This window comes from Trichechus manatus, unplaced genomic scaffold (genome assembly GCF_000243295.1).
Source record: "Trichechus manatus latirostris isolate Lorelei unplaced genomic scaffold, TriManLat1.0 scaffold00038, whole genome shotgun sequence".
Taxonomy (NCBI): Eukaryota; Metazoa; Chordata; class Mammalia; order Sirenia; family Trichechidae; genus Trichechus; species Trichechus manatus.
In genome coordinates, this window is record NW_004443974.1 from 9,103,922 (window position 1) to 9,123,490 (window position 19,569).

The window sequence follows — 19,569 nt, forward strand, 5'->3', positions numbered from 1 at the left end:
AAAAAGACCAAATTTTCAGAGGAAGACATTAGTTACACCCAAGTAAAAATTAGGATAATTTTGCACATGATAGAGTTGCTAAATCACAACTCAACTAAGTAATCAGTTTGGGACAAAAACTTTTCTTTTTAATAAGAACATACATAGTGCCATGTATGCTCTAAGAGAGAAACTAAGTTTTTATTTGTGATTTGCAACTTAAGCAGGACAACTCCTCTAGAGAGCACATATAAGCTTGTTTACAAAATTTCAAAACTCCTGGTTTAAGTCTTCACTACTTCATACCAAGGCATGCTGACAAATCTCCTTAGCCTGGGCTAAGCTCTGGGTTGAAACCCTGGGTTCAAAGTGCCATATAAGACTGAATTATGTATTTTGGTTTATGCCAAGTATTAGAAAATTTGTATTAAAACATCAATTATATCAGGTTTGGCACACCATACACTATAATAGGCTATCACCAGTCAGGCCCCTAAATCAGAAACCTATTAGGAATAGGTTACACGAGATGATTTATCAAGAATTCACAGTATTCAAAGATAAACCTAGCATAGACAAAATACAATAAATTAAATATAGGAAAATCAATTCACCAAGTAAACCCCTTGAGTGAGAACTATTCTACTTTGAGGTGTGAACAGTATCATAACTGTGATTGCAAGGAAAATTCCTCACAATATTTTTCTAAGTATAAAATGTTTCTATGAAGAATTTTTAAAGATGCTACTTAAAATAATTCAGAACTGAGTCTTCTGTAAGAACTAGTAGCACAAATTTTTTACAGAATACCTTTTCGTATTTGAAGAAGCAATTGTCACAATACAAAATTAAATAGTAAAAAATGACAATAGAAAATGTTTTTTAGTTATTCAGGAAGTTTCAAAGATAATAAAAATCAAATTAAAATATAAACCATCTACTTTTCAAAAAGAATTATATTTTTAAAATTTTAATTATAATCTAGGCTCCATTTATGGTAAAGTTGTATCAGGTTCCTACTGTCTGTATTGGAACATAATGCAATAAAATATTAATTAAATTTATAATTATTATAAACAAATTATGAAAGACAATAACATCAAAGAAATTGTCGTTTTTTGCACTTGTGATAACATCTGTTTCAAAAACTGCTGATAGTATCTTTATTCAAACTCACTTTTCCAATATTACCCTATCAGGAACAAAAAGGTTTATGATGTCTTTTATAGCTACTTCAACAAACACTTTAGGTAGGGCTATAAGTGCCTACAAAATTACTGTATATTTTACATTCAACTTCTAGAATTTAGTAAACACCAAGAAATGTAATTTTTGGAGAAAGACTTGAGTTCCCTAAGTTGAAAGCCCATCTCACAGACAAAAAAACAAAAACAAAACCACTGCCATCGAGTTAATTCCGACTCACTGCGACCCTATAGGACAGAGAAGAACTGTCCCATAGAGTTTCCAAGTAATGGTCGGTGGATTTGAACTGCCGATCTTTTGGTTAGCAGCCAAACGCTTACCCACAGTGCCACCAGGATTCCTTACAGTTAATTGAAAAAAAAAATCAGAAAAATGCATCTAAAAATCTCTATACTACCTCGGAGTCAGCCAAAATGTCCTAGAAGAGTGGGAAGAAGAGAGGAAAGATGAGAGGAAAGGAGTAAGAGGCAGAAAAGGGAGGACAAGGAAGATGGTGGGGAGGGCATAGGCAATAAGGTCTATGGGACTCGTGGTTCAACTTTTGACAAATTTTCTCCCCTCTAAGCCTCAGTTTACTCATCTGTAAACTGAATACACTATCACCTAAATCAGTGTTTCCCAAAGTGAGGAGACCACTGCAAGATCTTAAGTGGTACAAGGAGAAAGGATTTTAAAACACTCCAAAATTACTGCCTTTTCAACTCTCTTTCAATCCTGACTGCATCAGAAGAAAAATCTCAGTTTGGTGCTAGTTTGTCTATTGCCTCTCTAATACTTGCTAATCTCCCTTTCTAACAAAGGCTCAGAGACTTAGGCAGACAATAGCATCTAGCTCAATTTTAACAATTTTATTTTCATTAAAATCAGTTTTACTGTTACCTTCTATTTATGGCAAATAGTTTTTCCATTTAGGATAATGACAAAAATTCCTTCTAAATAAATTTTGGTTTAAAAGTATTAACTACCTTCAATGTTAAAAGTATTAAATAAACAATATATTAGGAAATGGCAGAAAGTTTGATGGTTTTACAGGAAAGACTGTGAAGTACAGAAAATACTCTTTTAGTGAAATAGTGGTATAATAGTGGTAAATTATTTTCAACTCAAAGCCTCGGTTTACTCATATGTAATACAGGGATATCTTCACCTATCAAGAAAAGGTGCAGAAAGGATTATATGAGATAGTTTAGCACAGGGCCTGGCAGCACACAGTGAGTGTTTAACAACCATTTGTTCCCTTCCTTTTTTAAGGATATTACCAGAAAGTTCTTTTAAAGACCTCCAGAGGAAGGCTTTCCAAGGGAGAGAGGGGAAGCTAGGCGTCTTGTGTATAACACACAGGAGTATTTGCGCTGGTTGTGACACTTCTCATCAAGGATCTCCAAGGACCTGGCCTTGCTTTTTACCCGGATAAAACCAAAGTCTATTCTTCTAAGGCTCATAATTCTAGTTACAAGCAAATGGCTGGGAATAAAGTGCTACAGAAAAGTGGTACATGTCTTAAATCATTGAGAAGTCAGACCTCAAAAAGTACCAAGAAGGCAGGGCCATTTTATAATAGCAGATGTCCAAGCTAAAAGACGGCATTTCGTTTGGGCAAATTCAACAACCTTATGATGGAAGGAAAAGTTATCAGGTGGTTTGTAAAATCAGCCTTGATCACTTCATCATCTGCTATTGTCCAACTAGAGCCCACAGATGAGGAAACATTTGTGGGGAGAAGAGGTGGTTCCCAGTTCCCTAAGTAGGAGTGAGTCAAGAAATGCCAATTGAGTACATACTCCAGTCCAACGACTGTGTAGTACTAGGCACTTCATTAATTTCATTCTCCAAATGTATCTCTGAGGTACTTCCAAGTCAATTCACCAAATGGCCAAATCTCTAAATAGCCAACTCTCTAAATTTACCAAAAATTTATTTATTTATTTAACTATTCAGTGTCTTAGTTATCCAGTGCTGTTATGACAGAAATACTACAAGTGGGTGGCTTTCACAAACAGAAATTTGTTTTCTCAAAGTTTAGGAGGCTAGAGGTCCAAATTCAGGGTGCTAGCTCTAGGGGAAGGCTTTCTTTCTCTGTCGGCTCTGGGGGAAGGTCCTTATTCCTTGGCTCTTTGGTGATCTTCATGATACTTGGCATGTGTCTTCCCCATCTCTGCTCTGCTTGCTTGTTTAATCTCTTTTATATCTCAAAAGAGACTGACTCAAAATACACCCGACACTAATCCTGCCACATTAACATAAGAAAGACAACCCATTCCCAAATGGGATTATAACCACAGGCATAGAGGTCAGGATTTGCAACACATATTTTGGGGGGACATAATTCAATACGTAACAGATAGTTTGTATTAATTCAAATTGATGGAACAGTTTGATTAATTTTTAAAGACTTCTGCCCAATTAGAATTAACAAAATAGCAGCATTTTCAAGAATGTTCAATTTGTCTCTACCCCAACTCTCTCCTGCTGCAGATGGAGAGAACTGGGGCAGAGAGAGGAACTCTTCTGGCAGAAAGATACAGCCTTGTCTGGGCTGCAGGTCATGAGGAAAAGATAGGGTACAGACAAACGGGGAGGGGAAAAAGAGAAAAAACAGTGACTAAGGAGGAGGAGGGCATCTTAGTTGTCACTACATCATAAAAACACTTCACTGAAATAACTTTTAATTGCCACCCCCACCTCTGCAGTTTGTCTACCAAACTAAAATAGCTATTTATTTTACCTTTTTCTGCAAAAATCTGTAGTTAACTATTCAGGGTCTGAGTGCATTATTGCCAGACAAAATTGAAATAATTTCAGGCAAAAGTCAAAATTTTAGAGGTTGTATTATTTTATTTGCCTAGACATCCTTATTGCTCATATAATTTTAGATTACTGTTTGTAAAACTGAAATTGATTGAGAGCCCCCATAATGTCTTTAGGGATCCCAGACTGCAATCCCTACTGTCTATTACAACTTTTTTCTTTCATTATGTTGCTTTCATTCACACACACGCTGGCATACAATTTTATGATCAACTATTTTGATCAAAGTGTGACTAGGCTAGTGTTACGAAATAAATGTAAAAACTAAATCCTAAAATCTAAAATAACTCTATATGACGGTGCTTGCTCAAATTATTTGCTTTACTTCAGGTATTTATCATATTTGTGATGCTAGAGGATATGTCTTATCTCACCTATTGACACAGAAGACCTTATAGCAACAATTTCAAGGTTTCTTCTATCAGTAAGACAGTAGTTCAAGGCTTTCTAAACAACTAGGAATACATTCTGCCCTTTTTGATAAGCAAAAGAATTCTCTGCTCACAGATCTTATGATGTGGCCCATATATAAAGGATTTTTAAAATATTAGTATTTTTACTTTTATACTACCTGAGTATAATCAGCAAGTTTTACTAACAAAACTCCCTCCTGTAAGATTCTTTTAAGAATCAATTAAATTGTTACTTTAAAAAGTATTAAATATTTCTTCTGACTCCCCATTGGGTTCAAAAATTTCTTTGCTGTTATGATGGGGAAAAGATAGATCTTTTCAGTAAATCTGAATAGAGCAAGCAGACACTTTGAGAAATGCCATTCTACCTTAAACCTTTTCAAGTACATATTTTAAACACTCAATGAATAGATGACAAACTTAATTATTTTTGTGGTCCATTCTGGGCTTCTCTTTTGCACTTTAATAGCACCTCTTATTAATTATTTCTGATCTTCAATACACATTCAAGGCTACTGCTTAATATTTTAGCAAATAGAACAGGATTCTACTTAACCGCCTTTGAAATCAACAAAAGCTATAAATTCAACTCAAGACAGCTTCTGTAGTTCAGTTAGATTCAAGGTCGTCTCAAGGCTTTTAATTACTAACCAGGATTTGAGGAGGTTTGTACTCAGTATAGTTGAGGGAAAGAGCAGCTGGCTTATTCACTTTCTTATTAAAGAGCATTATAAAAAAAACTGTGTCTTGGCAAATTCCAAGTTCTCTGACCACCAGTGGTGAGCACAAAGAAGCAGAGCAAATGATCTTCAAACATTCACTGTTTACTCTCAATCAACACAAACCTTAAAAATGACTAAATGACTCTAATAATTCAGCAAATATAACTTATGCTTTCATTCAAAATTAGCAGACAACCTGACTCTCAAAATGTTTCTGCACTGAAACCAGCCCTGTTGAAAAATGTGAATGTCTTTCAAATTAGCATAAGATTTATTCAGGTCTTTTCACCATCAAGCTCTGCACAGGGTTAGGACAGAAGCTAGCCACTGAGGAACTCATGCCAAAATTATGCAGATTTGTAAAGGAATGCAAGTTTAACTTTTCTCTCCACCCAACAACAATTCCATGTACCTAATTTTTAAGTTTCGAGACATACTGAAGACTTTGAAGAAAGTGATATAGTTATATTAGAAACAACATACATATATACATACACATGGCATACATACATAAATCCACCCGAGATTTTTAGAGGCAACCAGAGAAGGCTCCAGAGTGTCTTTGCCACCCATTTCCCAATAATCTATACAAAGAGAAAGACAGCAGTCTCAAAATGGTCCCTGAACACTGCTAGGACCAGGCTGGGAAGAATGAGGTGGGGTGGGGGTTGGAGGCAACATGTATAGGAGGACTAATGCCAGAAATCTACAAGATTCAGGGGACAAAAGGCATTGGAAATTATTTTGTCACTCCCAAAAATGAGAACAGAGCAAATAGTCTACCACAGTGTCTCAATTCTATCTCAAGCATCAAGCATTTATAAAAAAATAATAAGTACTGCCGACAGCCCTGATGTTAGTATACAAGGTATCGCAGTATAAATCAGTAAGTTGTTAGTAAAGGTATGCTAAAGTAGAGATACATACTTCTAAAAATCTAACCCTAAGAAATGTCAAAACAAAACCAAGCACAAGAATGGTCTGGGCAGCATTCTTTATAAACAGTGAGAAACTAAAAACTATTTAAATGTCCAGTGATGAAAAATAACAGGCTTTTATGTAGCTATTAAAAGTTTGAACTAAATTCACGTTGAACAAGTGAGGTTTATAACATGAGAAAAAGCTTAAAGTTAAACAAAAAAGCAGAATACATAATGATATGTATATACACACACATCTACATACTATATGATCATTTAACAAGCAAGAAATAAGAATTTAAAGAAAGTCTAGAAAAAAACAAGAAAATGTTAAAAGTTGCCTGGAGGTAAGATTACAGATAATTTTTTCCTTCATCTTCCAAATTTTATATAATGATCCTGCATTTTTATTTCCAAAAGCATTAGATTCTTAAGCAGCTCATACCTAAGGACCACAGGTAATTCAAGCACTAAACCAAATCAACTGTCGTCAAGTCAATTCGGACTCACAGGGACCCTATAGGACACAGTAGAACTGCCCCACAGGGTTTCCAAGAAGCAGCTGGTGGATTCGAACTTTTTGGTTAGCAGCCGAATGATTAAGCAGTGAGCCACCAGAGCTCCGATTCAAGTACAGGTGTTCAGAAATCACAATCATTTAAAACCTAAATACAAGATAAGGCTAAATCCCATTCCTCATGCTTTTATTTATAAGCAAGCACTTCCAACTGTGTTCCCCAGGACTTGTCCCTTAGACAATGCTCTGAAGTTGCTTTCCAAACAAGGCATTGGAAACACTGAGCATTCTTCAGCCATGAGACCCATCTATGCTCCTGAAACTAGCTTTGCAGATAAATTTATAGTATTTCACACACCCAGTATTGCCCATAAATTCTCAGTAACTGCTTTTTATTACTGGGCACACTGTATCAAAACCAAACTTACTTTGAAATATTTTGAAAAGGCTCTCAGCAGATAGGAAATTTTATCTTCAAACGTTAAATGCTTTTGTTTTTCACAGCAGTACTTTCAGACATTGCTTGCAAGCACTTAGCTCTGAATTTCAGCCAGCCCAACTACTTGTCAGATTTGATGTGTCAGCATGAAAAGGAATATTTTTTGGTGGGAAAGCAATGGTAATTTCCCACATTATGTGATTAAGTTCTCCCCTCTAAAAGGCTGATTGGTCTCCTTGTGCCAGTAAAATGATTGATGAATATTTCAACTGCAGCTCCCCTGCTACCTCTCCTCCATCTCCCCACCTCCCCCACTCCCTGCACTGCTGCCCCTTTCCTGCTGGGTTCCCTCTTTACAGACCAGCAGCATTAAAGGAGGTTCTCCTGTTTTGCAATTTTCCTTGATGAATTCCACTTCTCAAATGCAGGACATCTATCTTAACAGGATAGGACTCTTCTCAATGCTGAATGAGTTTTGCAGATAAAAATCTCTTCACAAGAATGAGGGAAAACTATAAGTCTGACTCAGTGAATGAAACTCTAGTCACAAAAGTGAAGTGTCGCATAGAGGAGTTATAAACGGAAAGAAAAGTAATCATGTTTTTAAAAAAAGATATCTAATTTCAAGTTCATATTACAAATTAGTATAACATTAGAATTTTAATCGCCAACATTTCTATAGTCAATCCAGAGAATGGAATTTACAGACTGTAAAGCAGTCAAGTGTTTTAAAACAGATAAACAGAAGTGTAAACGTTCTTAGAAGAATAATACAGAATACCTGAAATCAAAATTATCCCAGAAAATCTGGTCTGTGAATATCATAGCTATTTGTTTTAGGCAAGGCCTTCCTAAATTGAATTTTCCCATTATCCAAATTCATTCCATCATAAAGCTGGAAAATCCCTTAAGGGATTATCTAATTTAGGCCCTTCATTTTATAGGTGAGCCCATAGAGACACACTTTGTGACAGAGCTAAAATCAGAACCCAGGCATAACCCAGGTCTATCTATTCCCTGGGCCTATCACCTCCTCAAATAATAATGTAACTGGCCTCCTCTCTGAAGTCCTTTCCAACTCAAACTACATTGTTTCCATCATCTATTAACCTACCTGCCTATCCTCTTCCATGTCTTTCTCACTCTCTCTCTTTTTGCCTGGAAATCACTTTCTATATTTTACAAACTTTGGACAACTGACTCTTACATTTCCATTTCAAAGGGCCACATCAGCTTTCTTGGGTTGATTCTTCCCTCTTTCAGCTTTCTGTCGCAGAAATAAAAGTTACAGGGGACAAAGGCCATCTTTTCCTAATCTGCATTCCTCAATGCAGTCAAGCAAACAGTCAGGAGTTTATTGGCTATCTTATCTTAATCTGGTGTATCCAGTCACTTTAGTCACAAGGAGGGCACACTTCCAAAAGGAAACTACATTCTGGTTCAGCAGGGTCCATCAAACCTTGGATTGAGCTACAACACACTTCTTGACTTAGACACTGGTCCCGATTTTCCCTTCCCTTATATTTTGTACACTTTCTCTGGCTCACACTAAAGGACACAGATTCAAAGGACTCTGATGTAAGCAAAGGACTCAGATTTGTGACCTTACCTTCTTTCATTCATTCAACATTTATGAAACACTAATTCCCTGTTCCTGGCGCCGAGGATACAGATATAAGCCATGATTTCCCCGTCTTGAGTAACTCAAAACCCTTCTTCCTTCAGGACCCTTTAGGTTTACCAAGGGCTATCCCTAATTAGGGGCCCTGGCAGCACAGTGGTTAAGAGCTGGACTGCTAACCAAAAGGTCGGCAGTTGAAATCCACCAGCTGCTCCTTGGAAACTCTATGGGGCAATTCTACTCTGTCCTACAGGGTCTCTATGAGTAGGAATCCACTCAATGGCAATGGGTTTGGTTTGGTTTTGGACCCCTGATTAAGTAAAAGTGCTCTCTGGTCAATCACTTATTAAAGCCAACATGAAAAAAAAAAGCCACTTGCAACTCTAAGAGTGGATCCTTGCAACTCTCTACTCTCCAGGAATCCCTGAATGATGCGAACAGTTAAGGCCCTCAGCTGGGAATCAAAGAGTTGGAAGTCCCAGTCCACCCAGAGGCGCACTAGGGTCACCATAAACTGGAATCAACTTGACAGCAACTAGTTTTAATCCCCAGGAGTTGAGTTCTGGGCCTCCTCAACAACCATAAATGGCCTGGATCCCCTGGTGCCTGCTTTGGGGCAGACACTATGCTTCGCACTTTATAGAGTTTATCACTAATCCTAATAACCCTACAGTTGATTTTGGACACATTAGAGTGTATATGTGTGAAAGGGTGGGGGAAATAGTAAATTGAGGAAACAAATTACTAATACTGTTACTAGCTGGGAAACCTGGGATTTAAGCTCTCTAGATCTGTTTTCTCATCTCAAAATGGGGATGATAATAGAACACCTACCTCCATAGGGTTATAAGGATAAAGTGAGTTAACATATGTAAAGTGCTTAGAATGTTATATAGTAAGCACTATATTAATGTTTATGCTGTTATTTTTAAATGAGAAAACTAAAGTTCAGAGAAGCCAAGTGACAAAGTCACATAGCTGTGATCTTTGTTCTGTAAGACTCCAGAGTCCCTGCTCTATCCCTCCTCATCATCTAACCAAAATGCTTCCTCCCAGTCTGGGACTACTTCTGCCATTTTCAAAAAACAAAGCCCTCTAAATGGATGTCAATGGGGAGTTCCCCCCAACCCCGCCAGGTGGTTTATTATCCTGCTAAAAAGGCAAGTTGGGGGAAGGACTGCAAGGCTAGAGAGGAAGCGTCCTGACAGGTTAGATTTCAGGAGTACAACAGAAATATAGAAGAAAAAAGAAAACAAATCTCAGTTATTAGGTTTAGTAATTAAAGCTATTTAACTCAATTGAGGAAGAATGCATTTGAAGATTTCTTCTAAAACTTGAAATAAAATCCAAGTACTAAAATGAAAAAGGAAAGACTTGTTTTTTCTTATGACTAAGCTGCAACTGCCACAAAACACAAAAATTCCTTAAAAGCTACATTACGTGAAACTTCAAGAACATCAAGATAATCACAGAGCTCTCAGGCAGGAAGCCCAAATATCTCACAAATCTCTCTTTACCCACCAAGCTTCATCTTAAATTCTGTTCCAATAACTCCATATTGTTATTCACATTGTTCTGCAGACGTTTCTACAGCCAGCAAGCTCACTACAGAAGGAGTTCTACCTAGTAACTACCATAAGGAGTAACTCTTTAACAATACAGTAATTGACTTACACTAAAATGTTACTCACACTAGGAAAGGGTATTCTTAGACTAGAAGCAGAGATGTTTCTCCTATACAGATTTTATTACTATCTCAGTGAAAACCAGGTTAAAAGCAAACCGACCTATAAAATGACACTGCCAAAATCACAACTTCAGAAGACTCAGTGAAAGCCAAACATGTCTAATGAAAGCAAGCAAGCAAGGTATTATTGATGGAAATTTTTAAAAGCAAGATAAGATTTTTATCTTTTATAAATATTTCATTATTTTTATAGCAATGATTCTTATTAAGTAAGAAATTATGTTTGTGTTATCAGATTTATTTCCACAATTATAACTCTACCCTTGGGAAGGAAAGTGGTTCTTTTGGAAAACTGCTCCCACAAGATAATTAATAGATAAGCAACAGGTTTAGCATAGCAAGTAACAAAAGCCTTATCAGTGAACTCAGTGAGGGTGAACTACTACATGTTTCATTTAGCCCCAAGCAAAGAAAACTTACACTGATATAAAATCATTTTCAATAAAAGGTAGCTCCATTATAAAATTTTTTTAAAAAGAAAAGTCCAAAGTAGCAAGGTACTAACAACAGTATCTGGTGAAGTCACCTTTTCCCTACACATTAAGCTGGATGGTTTAGACCAGGGGTTTTCACAGATTTTGGTCCAAGTGGTCTCTGGACCCATTTTACACTCTTAAAATTTATTAAGGACCCAAAATGACCACACTTTGAAAACCACTGGTTTAGAGATTACAATAAATTTAAAAACTCGATAAATGGAAAGAGATTAAGCCTGAAACAAACATTCCAGTAATGAATGATCAACAAATGATGAATGATAAAAAATAATACAGCCTGAGTACTACTTCATTAATTATTTATTAATTTTTAAAGGTAAGAGATGAGGAAGCAAGACAAAAAGTATATAAGGCTACACAGAAGTGTCCTGTCCTCTGAGTTAACTATGATAAAAAGAACACTGCCATCTGATCCAGTACAGCATAAGGAATTAACAAAAACAGTCAAGACTGAATTCTTAATTCTTCCAAGGTAATACAACTTCAGGACTAAAATAAACATATGAATTAAATATTAATTTTTAAATGAAAACTAGATACAGATTAAGCTAGTTCCCTTCACTAAATCAGTCTGTCCCTTGTTCTGGTATAGATTAGTTACTTAAACGTTTCCTAGGTCCTAAACTATGAGATTATACCTGTTTCCTTTGGGCTAGAAAGAGACATCATGGGTAAAATATCACAGAAATGATAATATCCTTTATCAGTTTAATTAATCAATGATATTCAATTCATATTTTTAGAAGAAAAAAATAGAGAACACAGAAATTTTGGCAGTGCAATGATGAACTGGAAGAGTAAGCAGAACTCACTCAAAATGTGTGTTCTCTATTTTTTCCTTCTAAAAACATGAATTTAATATAATGGAATATAATACTTTAACTGCACATAACTATGAACAGAAGGAGTTGGAAATAAAAAGCCAAAAAGGCTATCTACTTCCTTCACATGAGGAATTTTGTTGTGCATTTCTCTCTCAAAATTATGCTTCTTGAATATATTTTCTAATGAATTATAAATTACTTCCAATGAAAACAGTTCATGGAAATATCTATGTTAAAGACATCTTTTACTAATAACCATTACAGTTCCATTGTGTTCCAGCTTATTACTAACAACTCCTTCTATCACTATTACCAAGTTTCTTTTTATGAAAATTTCTCATTTGGGCTGTGAGAGAGAAGTCACTACTCTGGCTCAAACCACCCACAGAGTATTATCTTCAAATCAAATGCCCGGATTTGTTTCCCCGAATACATTACATGTTGCTGCCCAGGGAATTGGTTTTGGAAACATTACACCTGCCAGCTGACTTATCAACAGTGCCCACAGAACTGACACTAACTTAAAGGAAGAATATGTCCACAAAATAGAAAACTATATTACTACTGCCATCTGTGGTTTATGCTTGAATAGCTTCTCTGGTGTAAACAAATTGAAGGGTGTAGAGTCTGCAATTAGGACCCAAAGACCTCATCATTTGAAGATACTTCTTAAAGTTAATTCTTAATAAAACAACTTGTAAAATGTATTTAGTATAAGACAAGAATTTGTAATTTTCTATTTGAACTTATTATACAATGCTGATGAAGAAACCACAAACAACCTTGAACGAAAATTTTTCTATTGCACAAAGGCTAACTTTTGTTTCCCCACACAACCACTCCTAAAGAAATTCAAAACACTTGAATGCCTTCTGTGAATTTATAACTAGAACGGCTTCTTTTGAAATAGTGACTGTCAATATTATAAAAGCCCCCAATTTTTTTAACAGTAAATGTAATTGTAAGGAAATCGAGAACTTTAGATATGTATGAGAGTTTGGTCAGTTTTCTCCCTTCCAGATAAAAATCTGAGGGCTCAATAATTCCTATAATTTTTGTAGAACAAAAATTCCAAACTGCAAACAAAGCCTCAGAGTAGGCTATTTTCACAACTTATTTTCTTTCAGTTTGCTTTCTCAAATGACAACCACTGTAGCTTGGGGATCAAAAGATTTGGTGCAGCTGGGGGTGGGGAAAAAAGCAATTCAGCTCCCCAGCAGCCAGCTGAGGAAATCCTGGTCTGCTCCCAAACGAAATTACTGTTAATTAGAATTACCGGGTTATACTACTAGAGTCTTATTTAGTAAATGTAACCAGTGAAAAAAATCTTTTTTCTTAAGAAGCTGTTCTACACAGGCTGCTGATAAACAGCAGGTAATAAAGAATGAAGAACTAAAGTAGGAAACATTTTACTCTTTTGAATGAAGTTCTCTATTCTATAGTTAACTCCTAAATAAATCACACTGAAAAGTAGGTTAGAAATCTCACAACGGTTTTCTTCTGATTCTCCATTACCTACAGTCAACAGCCTTATCTTTTTCGTAAAAACAAGCCATGCTGGAAAACAAGCAATAAACTGAAGACTAGGCCTGATTTTACGAATACAGTGTATTGCATTTCAAAGTTATATATATATATATATATATATATATATATATAAAGACTAACCTCAGCTGAATCTAAAACTTTTGCTCTAACAGAGGTTAAAAGCTCAATACCAGAAAAAGAATTACCTGCTCAGTACCAAACTCCCCTTCTTGCCCACTTTTAATAATTCTGTATTTCTGAGCTCTAGTTATTAATCAAAGGCATCCATAGACCCTTAAGAAGTTACCTGTGCCAAGAAGAACTTTTTAAAAATTAACCTTAAGAAGATAAAAATTTGAAAGAAAACATTTTTCTTCATAACATATTGGTTTGGAAATATTTTGAAAGTATTACAAAGAATTGGTTATTAGATTGCTACTTGTGTGGGCTTATTAGATAGCTACCTTCTGTTTAAAACTGTTTCAAGGACACTTTGATTCTTTGCTAAAATGCAACCTTGTTTATCTGTTGATTCAGAACTTTGATTTTTCTGACTGCTGACCCCTTTTCACATACAAAATGATTAGAAACTGGTTCACACAAAATAAGGCATTTTTATTGTTCTACTTTAAAAGAATTGATTTGACCAGCAATGTAAAATTTACTCTTAAAAGCATCTTCCCAAATTTAATTTTCAACCTAATTATATACATGGAAAAAATACTGAGCAGAGAAGTGCCATTTAATTTGGCTACAACGCGAATGTAAACATAAGAAGCAAAAATTATGAAAACAGCCTCAAGATCTTGAAACTCAGAAGCCAGAACTTGCCACTTAAACACAATTCATTAATGGACCACCTTATTCAACACAAACCAATAAATATCTATCTAGTTGTAAAAACAAAGTAATAGTGTCTTAATAAAAGATAAAACTCACTAACCCGGCCCCAAGCCCCAAAACACACAAGTATCATTAGCGATTTAAAGCCAACTTACACAACAAGCGCTAGAAATGTTATAAGAAACTTCCTTACCAATATTATAGTAGCAGTTGACATTTCTACTCATCATCCTCCACTACCTTAAAATTAGATATTTTAATTTAAAGTCCATTTTCTACCCTTGCCCCACAGCCGCAGGAAAAGGGGGAAATTTTTGAGAAACCAAGAACTTATGAATAAAACACGGAAATGCATGATTTGGGCATAGTTTAGGAAATTTACCAGTAGTTCCCCCAACCCCCACTTCTTTCCTCCCCATCTCTGTCCCTTTCACGTGTTAATGCATGCACCAACATACTATTTTGCTGTAGAATTCATAATGACTTATAGATTAGGAAGCATGTCATGATCATATTTGGATTACATGCTCCAGAACTCTAAGAATTTGGTGGATTTTACATCTGAGAATGGAAGTGTGGTCATCTCCCACCTCAGCTACTCAAATTACCAGTGAATTTGTTCATTGTTGCCTTTCAGTGTTCTTTGGAGGTCACATAACCTACTAAAACAACTGCATGCTGTTTGTACTAAAGAACCACAGTACTATAGTATGTTTGTTTGTTTTAGTGAAAGTAGAAAATTCTGAGTTAACTCAGAATTGACTTTATTTTAAAAGTCACCAAACTGAAGAGTTAAATTGTCATGGAAAAAAAATGCTAATTTATTTTCAGGGATAAACATTTGGATGGTATGGTCACAGCAGGAAAGACATATTATTTAGTTAACTTTCCCCATTTCCTCCAAAGTGTAATTATATAAAATGTACTTTTAATTACTTCATATGACTTATAACCTTCCTTTGCTTTAAATATTTAAAAGTCTACTCCCTCATTCTCTTAAAACAAAATGAACAAATGCAATATTCAGCATATGCTTCCTCAAATCATTCATCTTCCTCTGAAACCCCAAAAGGGAGCAGCTCTCTATTATGACTAAATGAGTTCATGTTTGTTATGAAGACCCACAAGTAACAACTGGAAATATCTAGCAGAGTCAGCACAGGGAATTCCTAGAAGGGTGATGGTGGATCAAAAGGCTGGCAACTCTGTTCTGAAAGAATAATAAAGACCATTTAAAGGACTGTAAATTCAGCATCTCGGAATCAACTTGACGGTACAGAACAACAACAAATTCAGTATCAATGGCATTTCTGGCAGTAAGACATTTCTAAAATTCCACCTCCAGTTTATTTCTTCATGATAGGAATCAAAAGACCTTCTATCTAGTTATCTACTGCAAATATTTCGTACAAAATGGAAATCAGTCACTTGGATAAAAAGTATGGCAAAGTAACTTTCTCTGCTTAGAACTTAAGCAATTTCATTTACTTTGAAGAAAAATATTAATTAGGAAGTAGGAAAAAAAAATGTTCCCCACCAAAAAAAAAAAAAGGTCGAGAAGGGAGAGGGTTGACATGTTGTGGGGTTGTTAACCAATGTCATAAAACAATATGCGTACTACTGTTTCATGAGAATTTGCTCTGTAAGCCTTCACCTCAAGTACAATTTAAAAAAAAAAAATGTTCCCACCATTCCACGGGTAAGCTAACATTTTTTGTAATTCTTCTGTGAGCGTGTTAAGTTCACAAGAGCTAATGAACCCAAATTTTAAAACAGTATACAATGCTAGTTCTTACATGGAAAAATAACATAAAATCTCACAACAGTCTAGTGTTTCATGTATTTTCTTCTACACAAACTGCCAAAAGTTCCCATTGTGTTTTCAAAGAAAAAGCAAGTTTTTGTAGCACTAAATGAGACTGATGTAAAATATTAAAGCCACCTTAGCCTAAATGGATTGCTTGCTCGATAACATTCTTCTAAATGGTTCTGACCAATTCAGGAAATGAGACTATGAATGGGAAATTTGATTAAGAGTTAAAATTACCATTGAGTTCTTTAAAATGTACTAATGAATAATTAATAGCAAATGTAATTCCTAGACTTTCCTTACCATATTATTCTCAAGTAGAACTGAAAGTACAGTCTACAGTAAAATTCATCATCTTCATGTTATGCACAGGTGGGTACAGGAAGTATTCACACATAGGAAGACATTATGAAAATATACATGCTAATATGCACTATAAGATAGATCTGGGGCTTGGGTAAAATATCTGCATAGTAAATTTTAGATCAGAATTTACAACATTCACACATTAACAACAAACCAAATCGCCACACAAACTAGCTTAAAAAGTCAAAAACATTGAAGAAATCCTTTGTTCCTCTGATACTGTCTCCTTCTATCCTAACTGAATTCCTGCCTCCTCCTTTGTGACACGGGATTTTATTGATCTCAAACATGTACACATTCAGAAATTAGTCTCCAAAGACACCCTATGGACTGCCAGCCACCTAGATACCACACCACATACATCTTTAAAAAGCCCAAGAGCTCTGAAAACACATCACTATGTGGTTAGCAACATCAAATAAAATTACTAGGCTCTATTCTAAATACACTTTTCCCTTAACCGGTAAAAATACCAGATCCTCTGACTCAGCAATAAATGTTTGATAAATTAATGAATATACGAAAGGCACAGACAGACCCACCCCAAGACTTCTCCCCTTCTGTAGCAACTCATTCATTCAACAACTGAGCCCCTATTAAATGACCTATTTTCAGGTTACTTTCCTCACACCTGCCAGGTCACTATCCCGATTGAGAAACTTCTTGCTGAAGCTATTAATTTTTAGTGCCTCCTAACTGTACCGGGTGTTTGCGTTCAATCTGAAATCTGTTATTTGTTAGACACTCTTCGGTCCTAGATCCTTCAGAGAACTGCGAGTTTACGGCGCAGAGAGGGGAGGAGGCACGGATCTTCGAGAGCCTGCCCTTTATTCGGAAATGAGGAGATGTGAAAGGTGGAAGGCAGGGCAAATAAATAAATAAATCGGGTTTGCCGCCGGAGCGTTTGCCGGCCTGTACGAGCACCCTTTGTAATGCAGGCCTCCCGGGGCTATTGCTGCGCTAATTGCTCCAGGGCGCTTTCCAAGTTCAAAAGTTCACCTTTTACGACCTCACAAAAGCTCCTTACACGTAACCAATAAAAACATTCCGCTGCAAACACCAAGGGGGAAAATATCTAACAGATACAAATAAAACACCCTGAAGGAGGAAGGAGGGAGAGTATGCCCACGAGACAGCCCAGAGGAACCTGAGGACTTGGCCCGGACGTGGGGGCAGGGAGAGAACGGGACCGAGGGCAGGGCCAGGTGAGGAATTCGCAGGGCTTTGGGTCCAGGATCCAGGAAGGGAAGAGGACAACTGAGGTTGGCCCGGTAAAAGGGGGGAAAGGGGACTATCGAGAGGCAGGTGTCCCGGGCACCCGGGCGGGGGCCGAGCTGGGGCCGAGGTACGCAGGAGAGAGTGGGCCGCCCAGGGAGAGTGGGGGGAGGGGAGCAGGGGCCGAAGGAAACCGGGTCTGCAGCAGGCATGAAGACGTCCGAAAAAGGAAATGATGCGGGCAACCTAGCGAACTGGGGTCCGCGCAGAGGTGAGCGGCTCGCAGTACCAAGGCGGCAGCACAGGAAGAGACGGAAAGCGCTCTAGAAAGGTGAGGGAGGACAAAACGAAGGGGTCCGAGGGTGCGGCGTCGGTCGGCAGGAAGAGAAGGGAGCGTCCGCGGAGAGAGGCGGGATCCGCTGGACGCTGAGGGGACAAGGGGGGAGGGGAGGATTTGGCGCTGAAGGGACCTTTTGGGAGCAAGGCCCTCGCAGAGGGGACCCCAGGAGGCGGGGAAGCCCTACGCTGAGGGAACGATAGGGACGGGAGGAGAGGGGGGAAATCCGCGCTGAGGCGTCGGGGGGAGGGGAGGGTTCGGCGCGAGAAGGCCGGGAGAGCCGGAGATGGGTACTCACTGAGGGAACTGGGGTGGGGGGAGGACCCGCGCCAAGCACACGGGGCGGGGAGGGGAGGCCTATACTGAGGGGACAGGAGGGGGAGGGTCCGCGCTGAGGGGGACGCGGAGGGAGGGTACACACTGAGTAAGACAGAGGACGAGAGGAATGGTCCGCGCTGAGGGCGACCGGGGTGAAGGTTCACTCTGAGGGGACCCGGGGCCGGTGGGACCCGGGGAAGTAGTTCGCAGAAGCTGAGGCTTCTCAGAGTGAGAGTCGTCTGAGAGGAGGAGAATCCCTCCCCTGGGGTCGGGGACAGGGGAGCTGGTTCTTGGCTCTGCGGGCCTCACACCTACCATTGCGCGGCGGCGGAGGGAGCGCGGCGGGCGGTTCCAGGAGCCCCGCCGAGCCCCCGCCGCCTCCCCCTCCGCTGGGCGGCCGTTCGTCCCGCTCCATGCGGTGGTGCTCAGGGCCCGCGCTGGGTCCGCTGCTCCGCCATGACCAGTGCTCCCGTCGTCGTCTTGGCCCGCCGTGGGGAGGAGGCTGTCAGGGGCCGGACGGCTCCCGGCCGCGGCGCTCTCTGGGCCCTGGGCCGCCGGGCTCCGCGCCCCTCCGCGCCGCGCCCCCTCAGCACTGGCCAGCTCCCTCCCCTGACGTCACGCGCCACTGCCACGCACGGCCCTGCGGAGCACTCTGGGAATTAGAGTCCGCCCGGCAAGGCTGACCACGCGGGACCCCAACAACTAAAGGGGTGAGAGAAAGGATAAGCAGCCGTGAGAAGGAAAGATCAAGGCTTTTCGACATCACGAACCCTGATAATACTTCTAATTAAAAATTTAATAAACGGTTATTTCATGGTGTTCTCTTTATTGTGATCTATCCACGATAAATACTCCCTACGACTCCTAGTATACCCCCACCCCGACGATGAGTCTTTCCAAGGAGGTGGATTGCGAGGAAGCCGGGTGAGCACGTGCAATGAAGCCCAGCCCTGTAGGCGGGGTTCCGAGGGGGCGGGGTTTGAGGTTATTCACAAGGGCCATCCTCTGCGGCTGCGGGACAAATTGGACCAGAGGTTAAAGGACCGGAGTTTAACTCTAGGGGACTGCGTTCGTATGCAAATAGAATCTATAAAAGTCTGCTTTCCTGGGAGGTCTTTAAAGCCTTTTACCTCCGGATGGGCGGGAAATACTAAAGTTTCTCTTCCTCCTCTTTTCTTTCATGTAACCTCTTTCCATAGAACAGAAGGGCAAACTAAGAACCGGATCATTGAAGCCATTAAAAAAAACCCTCAGGCCCTTGTTTCCAGGTGTCGTGAAGCCCTCCCGTTAAGAGATGCTCGTTATCCCGGCCTCGCTTGCCCTTCCTTCTCATTTTTTTTTTTTAAATCTGTAAAATGAGGGTAGAGTAGGGACGGGGTCTAACTGGAAGATTCGCAAACTCCTGTCCCGTGCTGCATTTTTCCGGAGCTCGGAATTTACAGCGTCTCCGCTGCTCCCGG

General features: G+C 38.8%; 1 protein-coding gene across 5 annotated transcripts in view; it reads right to left on the minus strand.

The window, feature by feature from the left end:
* Positions 1-18,702, minus strand: part of NR6A1 (nuclear receptor subfamily 6 group A member 1) — a 247,673-nt gene extending 228,971 nt beyond the window's left edge. For 2 of the 5 annotated variants that reach the window (XM_012555379.1, XM_012555376.1), the window contains exon 1: positions 18,425-18,524. In XM_012555379.1, coding sequence (XP_012410833.1) covers positions 18,425-18,524 — 100 coding nt within the window. Of the gene's footprint in view, positions 1-18,424 lie in introns of all 5 variants that reach the window. The other 3 variants (XM_012555380.1, XM_004375655.2, XM_012555377.1) reach the window with 3 other exon arrangements.
* Positions 18,703-19,569: the final 867 nt, after the last annotated feature.